This window comes from Helicoverpa armigera, chromosome 11 (assembly GCF_030705265.1).
Source record: "Helicoverpa armigera isolate CAAS_96S chromosome 11, ASM3070526v1, whole genome shotgun sequence".
Classification (NCBI taxonomy): domain Eukaryota; kingdom Metazoa; phylum Arthropoda; class Insecta; order Lepidoptera; family Noctuidae; genus Helicoverpa; species Helicoverpa armigera.
The window spans coordinates 7,291,182-7,312,472 of record NC_087130.1 but is presented as its reverse complement, the minus strand read 5'-3'; the positions used below and the strand labels follow the sequence as shown (position 1 = coordinate 7,312,472).

The following is a 21,291-nucleotide window of genomic DNA, read 5'->3' as shown; positions in this document are numbered from 1 at the left end:
TGATTGTGTTTTTTAGTCTATGGATTTGATGACTTCGCTTCGTTGAGAGAGAATCGTTAGCGGCGCAAATAAAGGATTATTTTTATTATAAATAACGATTACTTCAAGAAATTAACCGTCTAATCCATCTCAGTAAAGGTAAGGGCGTAAGTTAACCCTACGGAAGTACTGGAAAGTGATTATTTATTATGTTCATATATTTCCTTCAGTATCACAGCCATGTTGAAGTAGTGTTGATTTTACTAAGTTTTCGTCAGTTTATCGTTCAAAAAAGTTAAAAGTTGTTCACAAGTATATGTGACAGACCTAAGTTTCGTTTGTGTTGTGATTATAAAGTTGAAAGTCTTTGCAATATGAAAAGTGTTACAAAGTGCAACCAATTCTGGCTTCGAGGCGTCGTCGTGAAGGTAAGGCTGGATGTGTCTTCCAATATACATCACAACGTAGCATTTACCAGTTGTATAAAGTAATGAGTACATCTTTGAACCAAGTTGATACATTTTGATGATTACTTTTAAAGTTTTGATAAACATTCATATGATTCATACAAACATAAAATACAGAACTGGTCTTCATTGTAATGTCCTATTTGGTACTCGATAATGCAGGACTTGATTAAAAGTAGGTAGGTATACTCACGAATGATTCTAGTGTCCAATTTCTGTAGTAGTTGTACATTTAAAAATTGTTGTTAATTATTATTTATTACCAAACTACTAAGGTGAGTTAACAGCAGTATGCATGTTTTGTAAATCTTTTTCGGTATTGAAATTATTAAATTAATTATGATAATGCTAGTTTGACCTAACCTTGACATGTTTGTTTCAATATATTTTAAGCACTATTTGTGCTTTATTTCTACTTTCATGATAATATTAATGAATTAGGTGAGGTACTTTGTCAGGTGACAGGTAGCACACAAATGAATAGTAATCATTCATAAAGCATTAGGTATTTCTATATAATTATGTTTCTTGTACAGTCTATTAAGTAATTTGTATTATTTTAGTAAAGCAATCAAAAAATATACTGTTTTCATCATTTTACATGCTTTTTGAGTTTTTATTTATGGGATCAATAAAACTTTCAATGATTTTAAATTGGTCTACGGATATTTGCTGCTGTTGAAGTACATTGAAATTGTTTGAACTAACATTTTGAAACAGTATTGCATATTTTGACTGGTTGAAGCTATTGAAATAAATGAAATAACAATCAGAGTGCTTGTTTGGGTTGGGACCTATGTTCCAAGAGCTATAAGCTTCATTTGACACTTCCATTTTTACAGAGATGGATTCGGAAGACTCTCGAGATCAGTCTTCATCCAGTAGTAGCAGTACAAGCTCTAGGAGTAGAAGTAGAAGGAGCTCATCATCAGATAGAAGTGAACCTTCTAAAAAGGATGCAAAGTCCCCACCTCGCTCCCCAAGATCCCCAAGGTCCCAAGGACCACGCTCCCCTTCCCCTGAAAGTCGTTCACAGTCACCATCGCCACAGTCTCCAATTCATGGAAAGCCACCACGGTCACCGGATAACTTGAGTGGAGCACATTCTGATATTAATTCACCAGAAAATTCAATGCCTGGTTCACCAGTAGGCCCTAAGTCACCAGAAGGACCACACTCACCAAGTGATGTGGGTTCTAATGTGGGCTCACCTGGGCATGGTGATCAATATTCTTCAGCTCCATCAGCAGGGGATGGTCCTAAGACACCACAGAGTCCGAGTAGCTCAGCTAGGTCTCCTCCTGGCTCCCCAGATAATAGATCCAGACCTGCTTCACCTGACTCTGGTAGGCATGCCAGTCGCCGATCCCCCTCGTCAAGTCCTTCACCAGATCGAAAGTCATATAGATCATCTCCTCGCACTTCACCTTCTGTCAAACGTAATGAGTGGAGCCCAAAGGAGAGGAATGAGAAATGGAGGAGACATACAAAAGCTGAACAAAAGATGGTCCCTGTCCCTCGGGCCCGCAGCAGGTCAGACTCCAGTCAGTCTAGTAGGAGTTCTTCGTACAATAAAAGGAGTAATAAGGATCCTGCTACAGAAGAAATTTCAGAAGGTACTTTTCCTATTTGTAGCATGAAAATAAAACTAGAAGTCAGCTCTGAATTCCTGTATGTACCAATTTTACTTAAAAACCACAGGGTAATGAATTCGAACTCTTTTAGGTGAAATGGAATCAGATCAAGAGGACAGGAAATCAAGAAGTAAATCTAGGACTAGTGAGAAACCTGATGGAAAAGATCTTAATATAAGTCATGAGGATCTTTCTGATGTTTCTGACTTAGATTCTATGGGCCCAGAAGACTCTGAAAAAGGATCAAAGGTACAAACAGCACTTGGAAATACAGAGATAACTTATTACAAAGTGAATCTTGCTACAGTTTTTGTCTGTTTTTTTAGCCTAAGTCTCCACCAGCATCACCAGAGCACAAAGCGGAACCAGTGAACGGAACAAGTACACAGTCCTCACCACGTTCAGATAGCGGGAAAGGCGAAACACATAAACTCGAAAAAGTAAGTCTAAACAAATCCTTATTTTTATTCTAATAACAACATTGATGAGACTCATCATCTCCTGGTTCTTTTTTTTCTTTGGTTTTTTGATTTGAAGATTTTTTGACACATTAGTATGGTTCTTCAGGTACCACAAGAAAAGACTAGCAATACGGAAGATGGGGAAGAACAGTTAGATTTTGAAGCTGAAGAAGGGGAGTGTATAGAACCAAAACCTGTAGAACAATCAAATGGCGACGCTGAAGATAAAGCGACAGAAAAAGGTATGGTGGAATTAGGTAAAATAATTCAAAATATTGTAGGAATAATATAATAAGAAGATAGAATAATACAATATTTTTTCTATTCAAAGGGTTCTTAATTGGTGTTATGCATTGTACAGTCAACTTCAGGTCAGTGGTAACAGTTTTATAGGAAAATCGTACTTATTACTATTGAGTTAAGGTGCATGACAGTTACCACTGATGTGCGGTCTACCGTACATGTAAATAATACGTGTCAAATCGATAGTAGCACAGAAACGTGCTTATAATCTGAGAATTAGAGATTAGATAAAATAGATTTATCACAAAAAGATTTTTAATTTATAATTTACTAGCTTTTCCTGTAGAATCTACATACTGAACCTGAACAAAATCTATGTCGGCAGACCAACACTGAAAGCTTTTTTCAGATCAGTTAAACAGTTTTTGAGCCTTCAGGGCACAGAAAAAATCTCATCTTTATAATATTAGTATAGCAAATTTAATCATGTACAGAGGACGTAAGAGCGGCGAGGCGGTCCCGGGGTTCCTCGCTCGAGGAAGGCGAGGTGTCCGACGAAGCGGAGAGGCGGCCTGAGGAGAGTGAACCGCGGCCTGTCTGCCGGTTCTTTTCAAGGGGCGCATGTACTTGGGGAGTCAGCTGCAGGTATGTTAAAACTTGAAATTGGCAAGAAATTTGTATTAATAAAAATATCTAAATATCTAATTGACATAGATACTACCTACCATCTGCTCATACGATTTCTTTACGCCTGCCGACTCATCTCTTGTCAACATCACAACCAATCAACATTACAGTTTGTACAATAACAACTTGTAACAACCAACATAATAAGACCCAAAATCTGTTTACTAACGAAACATTATGCAATTTACATACCTTGTAAAATCTTCTATGAAACACTATAGTGGATCACCATATTGTCTTGCCACAATTGCTTGGATTAACAGTCGCTAACGACTGCCACTCTTAACTAACTCCTCTTTCCCCACCCAGGTTCCTGCACCCGGGTGTGACGGACAAGGGCAACTACAACATGTTTGACGTGGTGCGCGGCGTGCCGGCGTCGGGCGCCTACCCCGCACCCGCGCGGGACCAGGCGCCGCCCGAGTCCGCCTGGGAGCGAGGACTTAGGACTGCTAAAGAGGTGAGAGAAACACTTGGCCATACTTTGTAACTAACTAGCGACGCTCCCCGGCGTCGCACGGGATAACAGTATTTCTCCACTATTTAATGGATGTTATCATACATCTAAACTTTCATCTTCAATCACTCTATTTATTAAAATAAAACACATGAAAATCGGTTGCGTAGTTTTGAAGATTTAAGTGTACAAAGGGACACAGGGATATAGGGACAGAAAAAGCTGTTTTATGTAGAGATTTCAGTACTACAGTATTTGCACGTAAAGGTCATGACTGAGGCCAAAGTTGGCCGACACCATAAGCGGCCGTTTTTCTCAAAACAACTATATTGAAACTGCTACATGTTTTGAGTTTTGAATCAGTCTGATAAGCCTTTCAGTGAGTTTTACTGTTTTTTTAAGCTAACATGGTCTATTTGTATTACTAACTTGCCATGGGCCTTGGCGTCTGATATTAAAAGTTTTATCATCTCTCAGATGCTCCGAATAGCGAACAAACGTAAAGAACAAGACATGGACTTTGAAGAGAAGAAACTCCACCTCTCCGTGGGTGGCGTGGTACATGATCCGGACGCGGAGCTCGCGTACGCGGCCGCTGCCGTCGGCGCCTCCCCGCCGAGACATCACGACGGACCCGCGCCGCCGCATTATAGAGACCCTGAGGCTTTTAGGGGGTGAGTTTTGTATATGTGGATAATTTTATATGAAGTACTATTAAACACACAATGTAACAATGTCCGTCTGCAGACACTCCAATGAGTAAATGTTTATGAATGTTGCTTTAACTATATATGTATTACAATAAGGGTGAGTTGCTGCATATAATTATAACCAAAATCAGTCCTATACTTGCGGCCAAATCGGCGATTGAAATGATTATGGTTAACGTTATTGTTAAGTGGTGCAATGAACAGTGAATTTCGTTAATTTTCCTAAGAGCTGATAAAATCTATGATGATGTGAAGAATGTATAGTTAGTAAATCTCAGAATGGTCTTTTACTCAATATTTACTACAGCAGTGTCTCAACACTATATCTCATTTCAACATATAACAAATACATTTATTCTACAGTCCATACGGTCCTATGTACCGCGGTCGCTTCCCCCGACCCCCGGTTGACGAGCGCGAACGTTTCTACGAACGCGAGCACATGTACGAGCGCGAACGAGCCGCATACGACAGAGTGCCGCACTATGATGACAGGGTTCCCGTGCCTGAGGAAGGGCCATATCATAAGGTTTGTATCGATTTTATAGAGTTTTAATCCTGTAAGTAGGTCTTATAATAATGACTTTATTTGAAGAAATGAAATATCATTTGGGTATGTAAAAGTGACACCACTATAAACTGGTTAAAATACAAGCTCTAACATCATCCATCCTCCGAGCCTTTTCCCAAACATGTTGGGGTCAGCTTCCAGCCTAGGCTGCAATATAAGCTCAAACACTCGGGCAGTTATTAGAGAAACATTATTCTATAAACATTCCAGACGATGAAGACAACATTTCGGAAGATGCAAGACAGATTTGTAACTATTTGGTGCAAACAAGCCTTGATCTAACTTTAACACGATTTTTTCTGTACTCACTATGGATCTTCATACATCAATTTCTTCACTTCTTCTCTTCACTTTCTTTAAGTTCACTAAAAATACAGAACCTTAACTTTATTATACATATTATACTACTTATTTCTAACTGTAATACTTTTATTTGCAAACAGCGTCGCGTCCGTCCGTCTCGCGAAGTAATCGTCCAACGTGCGGAGGTAGAAAGGCGGGAAGGGCGCGAGGGACGCGAGGTGCGGGAGGGACGGGAGGGACGCGACATGCGCCGCGGGGACGGCCGCACCGAGGACTGGGCCGATCCCTGGATGCGGGCCGAACCCGCCGCCAGGAGAAGGAAACCACCCTCCTCTGATGACTCTTACTCATCATCCAGGTACGATAACATTCTTTATATAAAATACATGGTCAAAAGATATTGTACAGTTCTGGTCGAATAACTTTGACGCAAGTTTGTATTGCTATACACAAAAGCGGGCCGGTATTATTCGGCACATCTGTGCGAAAAAAATCGAGTATATGAATATTAATGCTCGGGAATCACTATGCGCTTGGCTGCCGAATCTCAAGAACCGCAAGAGTCGACGCATGCCGTTCGGCTTTTAGCGATCAAGGTAGTTTTTGATCGGCACAAGCCGAACAAGTGTAGTGTGCTTCGGGTCTCTTTTTTTTTTTTTTTAATGGTATCTCGCAGTTCAGCCTAGGAGGCTGTTGACTGCTTAACCGGTCAAATCCCTGTGGATGCCTAGAGTTTAAGGCCTCCAGCCAGGGACAAAAAAGCTTACAAACTAAGTGACTGCGCTAAGGGCACCCCCTGTGGGGTACGAGCCTCGGCTTAGGGCGTCGCTGACTAACAGCAAAGGGACAGGCTGGATCATGATTTAATTGTGGCTTTGTTGTTCGACATATACTGCCGAACCGATAATGCCGGCCCGCTTATGTGTGTAGCAACCCTCAATGATTTATTTTGACTGTACAATTCAGTTTTTGAATCATTTGGAGGGGCAAAGTTATTCGATTTGAACTGTATATTGAAAATCTTAGGATAAAAATTATAGTTTTTAGGTAGTAGGTAGGTAGTTTTTAGGTTGTAGGTCTACGTTGAGATATTGATACTAAGACAGTAAGACCGTGGTGCAGATAATATGAGAAGCTATTTAGGCATATTTGTATTCAATTAAGTTTTTTATAAATGTTGTGATTGTCTAAGAGGAGTAGAGCAAAGATGAATAAATGATACAGGTAGGTTTTCTATTATTATGGTGCACCCAAAATCGACAGGAGACCCAAATAGCACTACCTTATTTTTTGATATCTTAAAATACTTGTTTCCTGATGTAAATGTGATGTCCATGTTTATTTTACAATACAATATTTTAATTGAAATTTTCTCCTGCTTCGTCCCCCTCCCCTGGGCGATGGGTTTCGCTTTCATAACTCGTCTAACGTTGTGGTGTTTGCGGTGTTCGATTCCTCATGACTGTCATTATAATCTGGATTAACCACCACACTGCATGCTCGTTGTTGATATCATTGTCACATGTCCCGGCGTGTGCGTGTCGCATGCTGTCCCCGCCGCTCCCGCTCACTCCGCAGCTCTTCAAATTCCAGCTCCCGCAGCTCGCGCTCGCCCAGCGCCCGCCGCAAGAGGCGGGCCTCTTCGTCTTCCAGACAAAGGTGAGATAGATGTTTCTCCATTTCAATACAAAATATGCGTCTTCTTTATTCTTTAATTTTGCTCCCGGGAACGCGATATTCTTCGCTTATATCGAAAAGCGCGTTTTCCTGAAAATCTTCGCTATAATTGAACAATTTTCTTTGCTACTTCTTCTATCTATGGAAATATACCGAGTTTTTTCTAAAGTTCTTGCTATATTTTCTTCTGCGTCCTCTGATGGGCCTCTCCCATGCGCCACAACACTCGGTTTCCGCTGTTTGTTTTTTCTTACGCTGAATGTAGATTACCTAGATAACCTAGGCTGGAAAGTGCATCAACACATGGTTTGTATAATGAGGTTGGTGTGGTGCAGGTTGTCGCCGTCGGTGATAGTTCGCGAGCGGCGGCTGGCGACGGCCCGCGCGACTGCTATGAACCCGCCCGCGCCGCGGCGCCGGGCGCCGTCCCCGGCGGCGGCGCGGCAGCTGTCCGCCAACCCGCCGCCGCCCGCCTCACACGCGCTGCACCGACACAAGGTATAGTGGTGGATCTACCGTTCTGCTCACTACCCTAATTTACTTGTGACTTTTGATTTTTTATGTACTACTATAAACTCCCTTATACACTCTTATGAACTATGTACCTACCCTTATGTACTCTACTTACAAAGAGTATAAAAACTTAAAATATTTTCTACCAGGATGAAATGGACCCCTACGGGCGCAACAAGGCGTCGAGTCGCAACAGGGATAGGAAGAAATATTCACGATCCTCGTCATCAGGATCTGGTACGTATTTAAATACTAAATAACAGTGTCTCTAGTCACTTATTCATAATTTCACCAATGACCAGAGTGCTGATTCCGAGTTTTGTGTGCGTTCGCAACTCGATACGTAATTTAATTATAAGCCTATTGAAATAAAGAGTCATATTCTACGCCACATGATTTAGAAAGTACATGTTCATTTATTTTGCCGGTTAATAATGCTTACACTCGCAAAAGTGAGCTGGAGTGTTATACGACCAAGTACCGAAGACAGATTTTATTAAATAAACAATTCTATGATAAGTGCTACGTGATTCAATGGTATGATAATCTTCGCATCGAAAAAAATTACTTGCAAAACTCGCACTAGGCACTCAGTTACGATTAAGATCTCACAACCAACTTTCCATGGGGCGTAGAGCATATTGCTTGGGTAATTGGGTAGAGGGTGTCAGATAGGCAAAACCTACATATAAAACACGGTACTCTGCTGCATTATTGGATTAGACTGAAAGCCTTTTAAACTTTAATTTTGTTGAGAAAAGGCTAACAAAATTGATGATTGAAAAGGTACTTAAAAAAATTAATGTTTTATTATGTTTATGTTATGTTTTAGAATCGTCATCGTCATCAAGCGAGTCGGAGAGCGAGTCGCATTCGTCATCATCGTCGGGCAGCTCCGGCGCTCGCCGAGCACGACATGCGCGTCTGCTCAACGCCGCCGCCAGACCCAGGTAAGGAACCAGCTTGTAATTATTATTATAAACAATAATGTTATATTCACCGTTTGTGCCTACGGTTCTTTTTACTATTATCCAACAAAAAAAGAAAAGCTTATTGTCAGGCATAAAATACTGTCTGAAATAGCAACTGCGGTAATTTTAATATTATTATCCAACCACAAGTTAATGAAAACCAATTAAATCTTGATTATGATTGTTACCCGTTTGGGGAAAGTCGCGTATAGTCCACTTATACGACATTGCTGTAAGGAATCTTTTAACGCGACAGTTAAACCCTAGTTATTAATGTTAAAAAGAAAAATTACAAGCCTTCATGCGAGGAATCTTGTTGGACTTGTGCCTAACTTCCAAGACAAGACATACTGGATTTATCTACACTATCGATCCCACGATCTCGATAGTAAAAGCTAGATTCACTAGCTTCATGTGAAGTCATCATACAAAATTACTGCACAGGTTAAATGCAAAAACCAGCGCTGGTTTAGCGGCGGCCGTGACAACTGTCACAAGCAAGAAGGAGGTCCCCAGCGATAAAGGTAAGAATCACATTCCTATTGCGATATTATTGTATCATTGTACTTGATAAAAGTTAGCAATTACATTATGTACTAGTAATAAGAGTCTAGATTTCATGATCTTAATAACTTTTCAGAGTCGGGCGGTAAGAAGCGGTCGGCTACGTCTCCGATAAACACTGCGCCAGCCAAGAAATCAGTATCAAGGCGAGAGGAACTGTTAAAACAACTGAAGGCGGTAGAAGATGCGATTGCCAGGAAGCGGTCTAAAATCTAGGGATAATCTTATACCGAGCGTGTGTACATCTCATGATTTAGGCTGTTTCGGTGTCTGCGCCGAATATTCAGTTTTGCCTGGTGTTTGACTGTAGTAGCATAAATTGTACACTGTGTATCCGCGGGCCTATCCCACAAATTCGATGTACGCGTGTTACTGTAAAAACTGTATAGTTCTAGTGAACCTTTATCCAGGCAGAGTTGACCTCGTACAAATTTAAGCATTTAAATTATCTGCTATTACTGCAACGTGTTGATTCAATTATGAAATCTCATAAACAAAAGAAATTCTGAGAAGTGATTATGTTATGCTCAGATGTATTCCCTAATCATTGTTGTGCTGACGGAGAAAGCGGGTGTATCTTTAAAACTGTTGACAAGTGTTTGAACATAGTAAATTATTTTTGCTATTCATCACATACTGAGGGCGGAACCTAGAAATGTAGGTTTTTATGGTGAATTAGAATATGTTATAACATAATTAGTAAAAGAATAAAATACATAATTTTCTAAGAAATGGTTTTATTTACGTAGTATTAATGACCACTATATTAGCAAGTCTATATTTTCTTGATGTTGTGGTTCTCACAAGGACTTGGTTGAGTCCATTATTTAGTAGTAGTTGCAGGGCATTATATGCAATATAGCCAACACCGCAACTAAGTGCTTCAGTGAAACTGAATGCTCCTTGTGATACATAGCCCATCACTTGTCTCGAGGCTGTATTCCAGACTGTTACAACTTTGGATGGAAGCCATAACTCTCTCATTGATTTTACATATTCTGATGGCTCAGATTTTACCGTTTTTCGTAACTTGTCCGAAATTACCTGAAACATTCAGAACATGAGATAAATAAAATGTGTTATTATTTTATCATAGCTTCTTTTAAATACATCTGCAATCTGTCATTTATTTACATAGTTATATACATAGATATTTACAACACATAAAAAAAATATATATATACACAATATCTAAAAGGTGTCAAAAAATTCATCCCCATCGCTGTCAACTGGGAGCGTACCTAAGAGGCTGGCAGCATTACCTCGTTGGATGGCCATGCTGATCCTTTGTCCGAGGTAATAGCCAGCCTTTTGGTCACGAGAAGCGTCAAAATGTCAATTTAAATACATTGTATCAACATACCTTTTTCTTTTTTAGTTTTGCATTGTTTCTCTTACATTTTTTTAAGAATTTAAAGTGCTCAACATGTTTGAGCTTTCTAAGTTTCTCATTGGGGTCTTCATGATGTGGTTCAAATAAGGTTTTAACATTATTAACATCACTAGCTTCTGGTAAGCATATTAGTGAGTGTTTATGCAGACTACCTTTGGCCACTAATTTTATATAGACTGGAATTAAGCAGGAACCTGCATTTTCTACATTTGGTAGACTTTGTTTTCTAGTGACAGAATCCTGAAAAGCAAAATCGTTATTAATGTCATGTGATTAAGAAGAAAAATCTATGTTTCAGTAATTTTAGATTTTTACCTGGATTTCATTCAAGAGAGTTCTATTTCGCAATACAAAATAATCATTAATCTGATTTCCACACCAATCACTCAGCAATATGTTCCAAGGACATATAAAAGGGCTATTAATTCCTATTTTCACGTAATTAACCCGTTTGCTGGGTGGTAATTTAAAGTACTTTTCTCTTGATTCTATTTCTATTCGTTTTTCGTTTTCTTTTCCAGCATCGGAATCTGGTGGTAGATAACATTCCCCCATTTCAAATGCTACACTTTCCGTTTCTCGTAAACCTCCTGATCTTGCTCCAAACATAATGAATGTGAGCCAAAACGGCAGAGCGTAACCCCGAGGTATAATAATATCCCAACCGCTGCCATATCCTGAAATTTAAAATCGTATTATAAAAACTGATTGCATTCAATATTTGAAATGTATGTAAATAAATAAATTAACAAACCAATCTTCTTAAATTCAGAGTTCTGGGAACCGGATCTCTGTATCAATACAATAGGCACACTCTGCAATGCCGGATCGTGCTCATCAATCTCACCCGGAACTAATTGATTCTTGGTTATATGCTTTACAAACTGGCCGTTGGTCATTGATTCCTTTTTAATACTTTCATGTATTTTAACATCCCATAGTGGAGAACTTGACAGGTAGGGTGGAACAGTAAGTAAAGATTCTGTACTAATTTCAGTATTTGAGTCTTGTTTTGCCTTTGTGCGCCTTGAAGGCCGACTAAGGCGAGGATCTTTAACAACTAGCCCAACAATCATATTTGCGGGTAGTTGTGCTGGAGTGTTAGCTGTACTTATACTCTGCCAGTATTCATCTTTGTCTTTTAAATCTTTAGGCTTATGTAATGACACCCATTTGTCATTTTTGATGCAATCGATATCATTTACACACTTCAAACTCTGAGCTAGCACTGCATGGCTGTTCGGCCCTGTCAGACGAAATCTGTTGAAGGCTTGTGGCATTACTTGTATTTGAATGGTGGACTCATTCTCAACTCTTCTTCTTTTGCTAGCTACGTTATAGTCTTCTTTCTCATGAGAATTAGAAGCTTCTTCCAGTGCCAATTGTATGGATTTTATTTGCGATGGATGAACAAATAGCCACAGAGTTTTAACAATGCTCTCACTTGGCACCCAAATAAATTGTACTTTACCTATATAACCAAAAGGAAATGAGTTTACCCCAAAAATATGAGCTGTTCCTTGTCTTGTACCTTTTATATAAGCCATAGCACCAATGCTTAAACCACAAACACTACTAGTTATCTTTGCAAACATTTCTTTGATATTTTGTACATTGCCTGTTATTTGAATTGGTATGTGGTAGGATATATCTTGAAGAAGGCAGTGTGCAGAACTGCCTCTATAGCATGCTCTGAACGCCTTGTCGCACGGCGCGTATGGCAGGCGATGTCCCCAACGTTCAGTCATATGGAATCTCTTTGCATGCCAAATATGTGTTTCCAACCAAACATTTCGCTTTTGTCGTCTATTATACTCTTCTAATAGATTCGCTGGTCGACGTCTGTATTTCCTAGATGGTCGTTTTTGTTTAGGTGGCAATCCACTCTTTTTTAACTGTTCTAGATGGCCTTTTCGTAACTTTTGCGGCAATCGTTTGCAGTTGTGGCTCATAACCCGCCGCCTCATGTGTACCGGCAATGTTTGAAATATCAGTTTGGTTTTGCTTGGCCTTAGTATACTTTCAGTCATTGCTGCGATTTCTACGCTCCTGGAGGCAGCAAACTTCAAACTATTCGCTGCGTACGGGAGGTTTTCAGTACCACCTAAAGTGGCATCGAATTCCGTTGCTTCCATAGCTTAATATTAAACTTCACTGACAAAACTAGAAATTAAAATTACGCTTTCTTTAACAAACTTATTAAAATAACAAATTATTTATAAGCAAATGTAAGCAAAACGCCGAGGTTAACCTCAATCAAAACACGAATGTCAAAATTGGCATGTTGTTGACATTCGTTATGTCAGTTTTGCTGACAGCTGATGTAAATAGCACAAATTATATTTAAATCTGGCAACAATAAATTAAAAAATTATGGCCAAGAATAAATTAAAAAAAAAAAAACGGACATGAATGTACGATTGAGAAACGGTGGGTAGGCTTTTCTTGGGTAGTCTTCGCGGGGGCACTATCGTGTCCCAGGTCGTTACAAAAATGGCGAAGAGCAGTAAAACGATAGTCGTTTGCTTTACGGTGAGTTCATTTCACCTTTCATTATTTAAAATATTTAGTTGATTGAATGCTTGTATCATATTGAATGACCAATTCTGTTATCCATTGGCTAAAGACGGCCGTCGGGTCCCATCTTCGCCCTTGTTTGATTTGATTCAAATAATTAAAACACATTCCTTTGGTACTTAGGTATATTCCCAATTCATTTGTGGTAAGCGCAGCTTGTATTCTTCGATACATGTCTATAACGTCGTAGACTCACAGGTAATCTAATATAAGTTGGGGGGTACTTCGTACTCTCCCATCTCGCGGGTTCATTTTAGTCTCAAACCGAAACTTGGCAGCAGTTGTTGCATTTCCAAGCCAGGCTTTGCTCGTCGCGAGAACTCTTCTACTAGGGATCGCATTGTAGGTAGGTACACCTGCAGGGCACACGATAAGAACAAGAATATAGTTTTATAACGTTACGTATTTATAGCGTGTTCGGAGCCAGTCAACTGTGGATAGTATATATATTTTCCACTAATTCTTATTGGTTACCAGAAATTGTTGTTTCTGGGCCCAAATGGGCGAAAGGGAAGACTCAGCTTTTCATTAGATGGTGATCGGCTGATATTCGGGCTGTTGTTATCCCTACCTTCCTATACCAATCTAGAAATCATACCACACTTTTCAACCTACCTAAATGTATCTCTACTAAATAAAAACTTCAGCCAAACTCGCAGGCAATTGGTTGGGTGGTTACAGTTTGTCATACCTACACTTTATAGCTATCCAATCAATTGCTCAGATATGAAAATTTATTGGTAGGTACCGGGTTTATCTCATATACTTACGCGATTTGGTATCAGCAGCCTCGTTATCATTGTATGTACGTATCTATTTAGGTATAACCTACCTACCTCTTTACAAAGTAGCTAGTCCGTCATCATGTTTGCTCGACATTGATGCTTCCATAGTATAGTTCTGTTGAACAGTTGGTCCACAATCGTGTACGGTACACCGATTGTGGACCAACTTGCTTAGGTACACCGTGTACCTAAGCAAGTTAAAGCAAGCATGTTTGTACTTTATAGAACACACCCCTATTTGTTCACCCTATTTGTTGCCGTGAAAAAGGTGGCTATCCCCCTGGATACTATCCAGTTGCCTTTTTTTGCAAGTTAGTCAAACCGGGGGGTCGGGCTACTTTTGCGAAATCCTAGGGGAAACCAAACCAACGTTTTATAAGGAATAGATAGATTTAGATTACTAACGATAGGTACCTACTTAATTCGCAATTAATTTAGGATGGATGAATGAATGGCGGCAGGTAACAGGATGGGAACAATTTGTGACCACCGAATTCCCGTTAAACTTAAAGGGAGGATCTGTCCTGTATTGCTCAAAGCGGATGAATAGAAGACAGGAAGCGATTATGAGAACATTTAGAGGAATGTGTAATGGTAGGCGAATAGTATGTATATGTTATGGACCAAGTGATAAATTGGGCATTATACATAATGCCCGGTCATTATGAAAAATGCCCAATATGAGAATGCAATTTGATAATAATTATTCAAATAATCAAATTGACCGGGCACTATACATATTGCCCGTGACCTTTTGGGCAAAGTAATATAAACATATTTAATTTCATTTTTATTGTTATTGACATTTAACTTAAACTAAATATTAATAGCATGCAACATGCAGCAAGCATGGCTTCTGTCACGGCTCCGGCGCTGCGGGGCTCCGGCGGTCCCATGCGAGCTTATCGTCGCAGATGGTTTTCACGCTCACCGCCGCAGCTTCGGCTTTCTGGCCGGCTCTGCCGGCCAGCCTCAGCCGCGTCGGCGAGTGTTAAAACTACCTGCGCCTCAGCTCGCAGGCCGCCTCGCCCCTCCGCGCCGACGCGGTTTTGAATTGCCCTCTAGGGGTAGGGCAGACAAGACTACGTGGAGTCGGGTTTGCAGCGATTCGTTTTCGTCACTAACTTCAATTTTTTATTCAATGTTTTGAATCCAAATTAAATTCTACCATAAAAAAAACGAGCCAAGAAAAATGAGATCAAGAAAAACGATGCCGAGTAAGTAAATTAGATGACAATTGTCCAATAAATAATTTTGTGGTTAGACTTAAAATTTCCCATCAAAAAAGAACATATAATTTTCGAAACAATAATCATAAAATATGTAGCAACCGCATAAAATATAGCTTTATTATCAAATTGCCCAACTGTCATGTAGCAATATAATAATGCCCGTGCAATGTGATAAATAATGAAGTTAAGATAGTTATTAATCACTTGGCCCGATACAGCTAGACATTATTCATAATGCTCGGGCATTATAAATAATGCCCGAATTAATCACATGGTCCATAACATATATGTATGGTCAGGCTTATGATGCGGAGGAACGAGTATCATATTGTGAGGTTCAGGAGTCAGTTTCGGGTATGAATGTACCTCTATATAGAGGTGACGACCGAAGAAACGATGGATGTACTGTGTGAAAGTCGATATGACTGGGAAGATTGACGGTAGTATGGAAGAAGGAAACATGCTACCCCAACCCTAAATAAAAATTAGGATAGGGGTAGGAACATGAGGTGCTTAATTCACAGGCAAAGCAATCAATCTATTTACCTGCTTTACCTAAAGAGGATTCTTACCAGGCAAACAAGACCAATATGACTAACAAAAGGATGGAAATGTTGTGTACATACTAAGTCTTTGTTCGTTTTTTTTTTTTTCTATTGCTAGCTAGAAATATTGGGATTCGGCAATATTTCAATTAAAAGTCGTTAGATTTCTATAATATGCGTTTTATTTTAAGAGCACAACTTTGGCACAGCTTGACAAGACATGACAAATTTTCAAAGACAGAATCGCGCACGTTTGTGGAGACACTATCAAACAAAAGCGTTTACAAAGATATCTATCTTATAAATTTATTATTCAATACTCCCACTTAAATTTATAAGGTAGACGTTACAATTCACCAGGCACATATTTCAAAAACAACTTACAACTTATAGGCTACACTCATCACTATAAGTTACCATAACTTAAAACTTTTAACTTTTCTCTAGAAACAAAACTGTTAATTAACAAACACAAACGACAAGAATAGCAAAGCTCCCACTGCTTCTCTATATGGGAAATTAATAGTCTCTTTACTTGTATTCTTAGACAAATGTACATTTACATCAGCAGGAGTACTACTACTCTTAGCATCAAACATATTAAATTTATTTATTATCGTTTTAATACACTGTTTCTGACTAATACTTATACAATCTTTTTCTCTAGTTATTTCCATACCAATAAATGAATTACATTCTAAAATCTTAATATCAAACTTTTGTTTAAGACCATTTAATATATCTGACAAAACATCTTTACTTTTCGATAATAATAATCCGTCATCAACATAAATAACTAATATTACTTTGACATCATTAAAACATCCTACAAAAACACAATTATCAGACGGACACGGTTGGAAACCATAACTAGTTAGAAAAGAACTAAACTTCTCATTCCAACATCTCGACGATTGTTTAAGACCATATATAGATTTAAACAACTTACAGACTTTGGAAGGCTGAGTTTCCAATCCCTCTGGCACCTCCATGTATATGTCCTCAGAAAGCTCACCGTACAAGAAGGCTGTCTTCACATCAAACTGTTCGATGTGAAGCTCGTCTCTAGCAGCGATGCTCAGCAGCACCCTAATCGAGTCGTACCTGCTTGTGGGGGAAAAGGTCTCATTATAGTCCAAGCCCTTGACTTGTGTGAACCCTCGTGCACACAGTCGTGCTTTGTATCGTACTATTTCTCCATCTCTATTCTTCTTTATAGTAAACACCCATTTGCACGATACAGGCTTCTTTTCTTTCTTTTTCTTCTTTTCTTCTCTAAAGCTTTCTTCCACAGATGAGAATTTGGACTTTTCATAACTTCTTCATAACTGTTTGGAATTTCATATTCTCTATAATTAACTTCTAATCTTTTGTCTCGACGAGGACGTAATGAGATGGTTCTTGGTTCTTCCTGCATCAAATTTATACCTCTTGGAGGAACATAACTTTCATCCATATCTTCTAAACTCTTCATACTTTCATCTGATGATATTTCTTCAGGTTCAATATTTTGAGTTTGGGTTTCATTTAGTGGGGTAGATACTGTAGAATGTTCTTTTTCTTCTTCCAGCATACTACATTCATCAAACTTAACATCTCGTGATATTGTAATCTTCTTGGTATTTTGATCATACATTCTATAATTGTCGTGGTCATATCCAACTAACAACATCTTCACACTTTTCTTGGCAAGCTTCCTTCGCTTTTCCTTTGGAACATGTACATAACCAATTGATCCAAATATTCTGATATGTTGTAAGTTAGGCTTCACTCCATGCCACAGTTCAAATGGCGTAACATCTCCCGTCTGGCTTGATGTATTTCTATTCAACAAATATACCGCACAGTTAACAGCTTCTGCCCACAAGTTTAAAGGAATATCCTTTGCATATAACATTGTTCTTGCAGATTCCATGATAGAACGCATCTCTCTTTCTGCTCTCCCGTTCTGTTGTGGAGTATACGGAGCAGTACGTTCATGCGTTATCCCTTTACTCTCCAAAAAAGATTTGAATTCTTGGTTTACATATTCAGTACCATTATCTGTATGTAGTATCTGCAAATCACGCTGAAATCTATTCTTCACAATGGCATTGTACTTCAGAAAGCATTGAAATACTTCACTCTTATGCTTCATAAAGTAAACATGGCGATAGCTTGTAGCTCCATCTTTGAACAGCACAAAGTACTTCATACCCGATACAGAAGGTTCTTCTATAGGACCGCACACATCGCTGTACACAATTTCACCAGGTTGTGTTGGACCTCGGGTAGATTTCAAGAAGGGGCGTCTTGCTTGCTTTCCATATTGACATGCTTCACAAACAAAATTCTGATCACCGCTCAATGTAACTGGAATCACACCATTCTTTGACATATTTTGAAGTTCCTTGACATTTAAGTGTCCTAATCTTTCGTGCCAAACTTTTATATCCGTTTGCACAACATTACAATATTCTTGTTTGATTGTTTTTATATCCAATTCATATAAATTGTTCTCTTGCAACTGTGCACACATAACAACAACATTGCTCTTCATTATCATAGCATTCTTATTGTTCTTCACTATGACATATCCTCTTCTAGTAGCTGCACCTTCAGAAAACAGATTTCTTCGTAAATCAGGTACATACAACACATGCTCCAGTCTACATCTCTCCCATGTACCATTAACCTTCTTATCTATTAACACAGTTCCTTCGCCACATACCTTTATACTCTGCTTGTTGCTCAATTTAACGGAATTGTTGCATTGACATTCGTTCAACTCGCAGAAGTATTCTCTCCTGTAGGTCATATGCTTCGATGCTCCACTATCTAAAATCCATGCGTCTTCATCATGTTCAGATGAGCAACCTTCTGCGCTGAATGCCATGTTGTTGGTTTTCTTCTCATTGTACCTTTTCTTAGGCATCCTGCATTCTCTTGCGAAATGACCCCTTTTGTTACAATTGTAGCACACGAATCTGTGAGTTCTTTGTTCTGACGTTGGTTCTGACGTCTTTTGTTTGTCCTCATTTCTAGGTTTAAAATTTCTTTTTGACGTAACTAACGCGTTTTCACTACTATTACTCGTTTCATTGGCTAGGCTGGCTTCTTCATCAACTAAACGCGACGTAAGAGTTTGTATGGTCTGACGATCTTCATCGAGTGACAACCATGCTTGTCTAAGAGAACGATACGTTGACGGCAACGTGCTTAGAATCTTCGTCATAATGGCGGTGTCACTTATTTTCTCACCCGTCTCTCGCAGCTGCTTTGCCAAACTTTCAACCTTTGACACGTGCTGTGCCATCGTGTCACTGGCACTATACGAGTATTGATAAAACTGCTCATGAATTAACATCTTGTTGTATTCTGACTTCTGTTCATATATAGCTTCTAGTTTTGTCATCACTTGTTTTGCGGTTTCGCAGTTTTCTATTAACGATATCTGGTTTAAATCCATCGACGCGGTTAAAATAAACATGGCCATACCGTCGTCTTTATCCCACTGCACTTGCGAACCGGCTTCTAAGGGTCTTGCCTTCTCTATATTTAATCCCTTCGCTCTTAATGCGCATTTCACTTGAAATTTCCATTGTTTGAAATTTCTTCCATCAAACTTCTCGATTTTCATTCCGTTTGAAACCTCCATTTTACGGTCACTTTTATATCGGAAATAATCCTTGCTCTTAACGAACTAATAATTAAAATATATGCCTAGTTATGTGCCTGGGCCCATAACCTATTGGGATTCGGCAATATTTCAATTAAAAGTCGTTAGATTTCTATAATATGCGTTTTATTTTAAGAGCACAACTTTGGCACAGCTTGACAAGACATGACAAATTTTCTTAAGACAGAATCGCGCACGTTTGTGGAGACACTATCAAACAAAAGCGTTTACAAAGATATCTATCTTATAAATTTATTATTCAATAAGAAATTATAAAAGGCATTCTTATTTTAAAAAGTTTTTCATCAATCCATTCATATGATTACAATTTAACCCCTCTGCTCGACAAGATTTTGACATATGACTTTACCGTTGATTCGGCGGGAATTTTGAATCGCGACATGGAAGTCAAAAATTTGTACTAACTTTCAACACATGAATTCTAAGTCCGTAATGCCTGATCAGAAGTATTTCAACTATAACTTTAGAGCTCACTTATTTGACAACAACGTGCAAAGGTCAAATGGGGTCAGCTAATTCAGAAAAAGATAATAATTACGGTGTTTTTAAATCTATCGAAAAGTTAGGCATTTCAAATTTTGTGAAAACTTACCAATAAATAATCGCATCACTTTCTTAAACACAACACGAACGTTATATTTATAACATTTTCAATCCGTTGCAATACATCTCGTGCACTTATTTATGTTCAATAACTAAAAAATCAGCACATAAAATACACAATAAAAATGAACAATTATTTACAAGATCAAAGTCACAGACAAGAAGTAGAGAGTAGAGTTTGGAATGGAGTATTTTTTTTTTTCAATCAGCGGTGTGCATTCGATACCTAAATCGGATATTTATTATAAATAATCGAATACCAATTTTATATATACCAATTTTTTAATAGCAACTTATTTCAATTTTATTTATTAATTTTAAATTATAGGTTCAATTTGTTTTTGTTGTTAAGAAAAAAGATATTTAAGTTTTATGAAAGTTTTTAGCATTACATTTTTATATGTATTATTTATTTTGGTGTTGCGTCATTCGTAATAATTTTTAACTTTAATTTAAGTTTTATTACCTATTATGGAATTTTAATTTATTCTTATATTATTTCTCAACAATTCTAAGATTTTTGTTTCGGCCGAGGGTAAGCCTGGTGTTCTGAAATATAATGCTATTTGTAACTACCAAAGTAATGTACTTATTTGATGATGAGAAACAATAATAATAATTGATTGATTTTAAAGTCACCAAATATTTTTTACCGAATCCCAAAAAGGAGGTGGTTCTCAATTTGGATGTTCGTTTTTGGTCGAAAGGGTATATTCCCCATATTTGTTATTAGGTCCAGGATCTGATGATGGAAACCTTGAGAAATCGAGGGCAACTCTCGAAAATTGTAAGCATAGATAAGGTTATAACTTGACACTCAGATGTTTGTCTGATGAGATGTATGTCTATGAAACAGTAAAGGTTTGGAGCTGACCTGATGATGGAGACCATAGAAGGTCGAGGGAACTCGACAACCGAACTTCTCTCGTCTACATCTCCTTAACTGTTGCAGAGGCCTCGTAAATACGAATAATATAAGCACAAACACGAGAAAGTTTAAATATTCAGCTGTCGAGTTCCCTCGACCTTCACTGGTCTCCATCATCAGGTCAGCTCAAAGCCTTCACTTAAAATTTTGAATGTTGAATAGTGCTACCAGGCAAACACCTGAGTGATAAGATTTCAACCTATGTATTTCTGCAACTTTCGAAAGTCGCCCTCAAGGTTTCTCAAGGTTCCATCATCAGATCCTGACCTGACCACCTCGGAAGTATACGCTATCAAACAAAAAAAGAATCAT

At 38.5% G+C, this 21,291-nt stretch overlaps 2 protein-coding genes across 5 annotated transcripts; one reads left to right on the top strand and one right to left on the bottom strand.

Moving 5' to 3' along the window:
• The first annotated feature begins 7 nt into the window (after positions 1-7).
• On the top strand, positions 8-9,969 carry LOC110380347 (zinc finger CCCH domain-containing protein 18). 4 transcript variants are annotated; one of them, XM_049850937.2, is made up of 16 exons: positions 8-138; positions 1,289-2,062; positions 2,172-2,329; positions 2,407-2,520; positions 2,648-2,783; positions 3,279-3,429; positions 3,781-3,931; positions 4,406-4,602; positions 5,002-5,167; positions 5,653-5,870; positions 7,106-7,171; positions 7,525-7,687; positions 7,852-7,939; positions 8,535-8,652; positions 9,118-9,197; positions 9,314-9,969. In XM_049850937.2, the coding sequence occupies exons 2-16, from the start codon at positions 1,291-1,293 to the stop codon at positions 9,451-9,453; spliced, it is 2,718 nt and encodes a 905-aa protein (XP_049706894.2). In that variant the 5' UTR covers positions 8-138; positions 1,289-1,290; the 3' UTR covers positions 9,454-9,969. The 4 variants fall into 4 exon arrangements, with proteins under 4 accessions (XP_049706894.2, XP_049706892.2, XP_049706895.2 ...); XM_049850935.2 differs by having other exon boundaries at positions 7,091-7,171; XM_049850936.2 differs by lacking the exon at positions 8-138 and adding an exon at positions 145-407 and having other exon boundaries at positions 7,091-7,171.
• Positions 9,970-9,972: 3 nt separating this feature from the next.
• LOC110380329 (ribonucleases P/MRP protein subunit POP1) lies at positions 9,973-12,901 on the bottom strand. Its single transcript, XM_064036816.1, is given in 3 exon segments — positions 9,973-10,281; positions 10,601-11,307; positions 11,385-12,901. Coding segments are annotated over 3 exon segments (2,391 nt in total). The 5' UTR covers positions 12,766-12,901; the 3' UTR covers positions 9,973-9,978.
• Between the last annotated feature and the right edge of the window lie 8,390 nt (positions 12,902-21,291).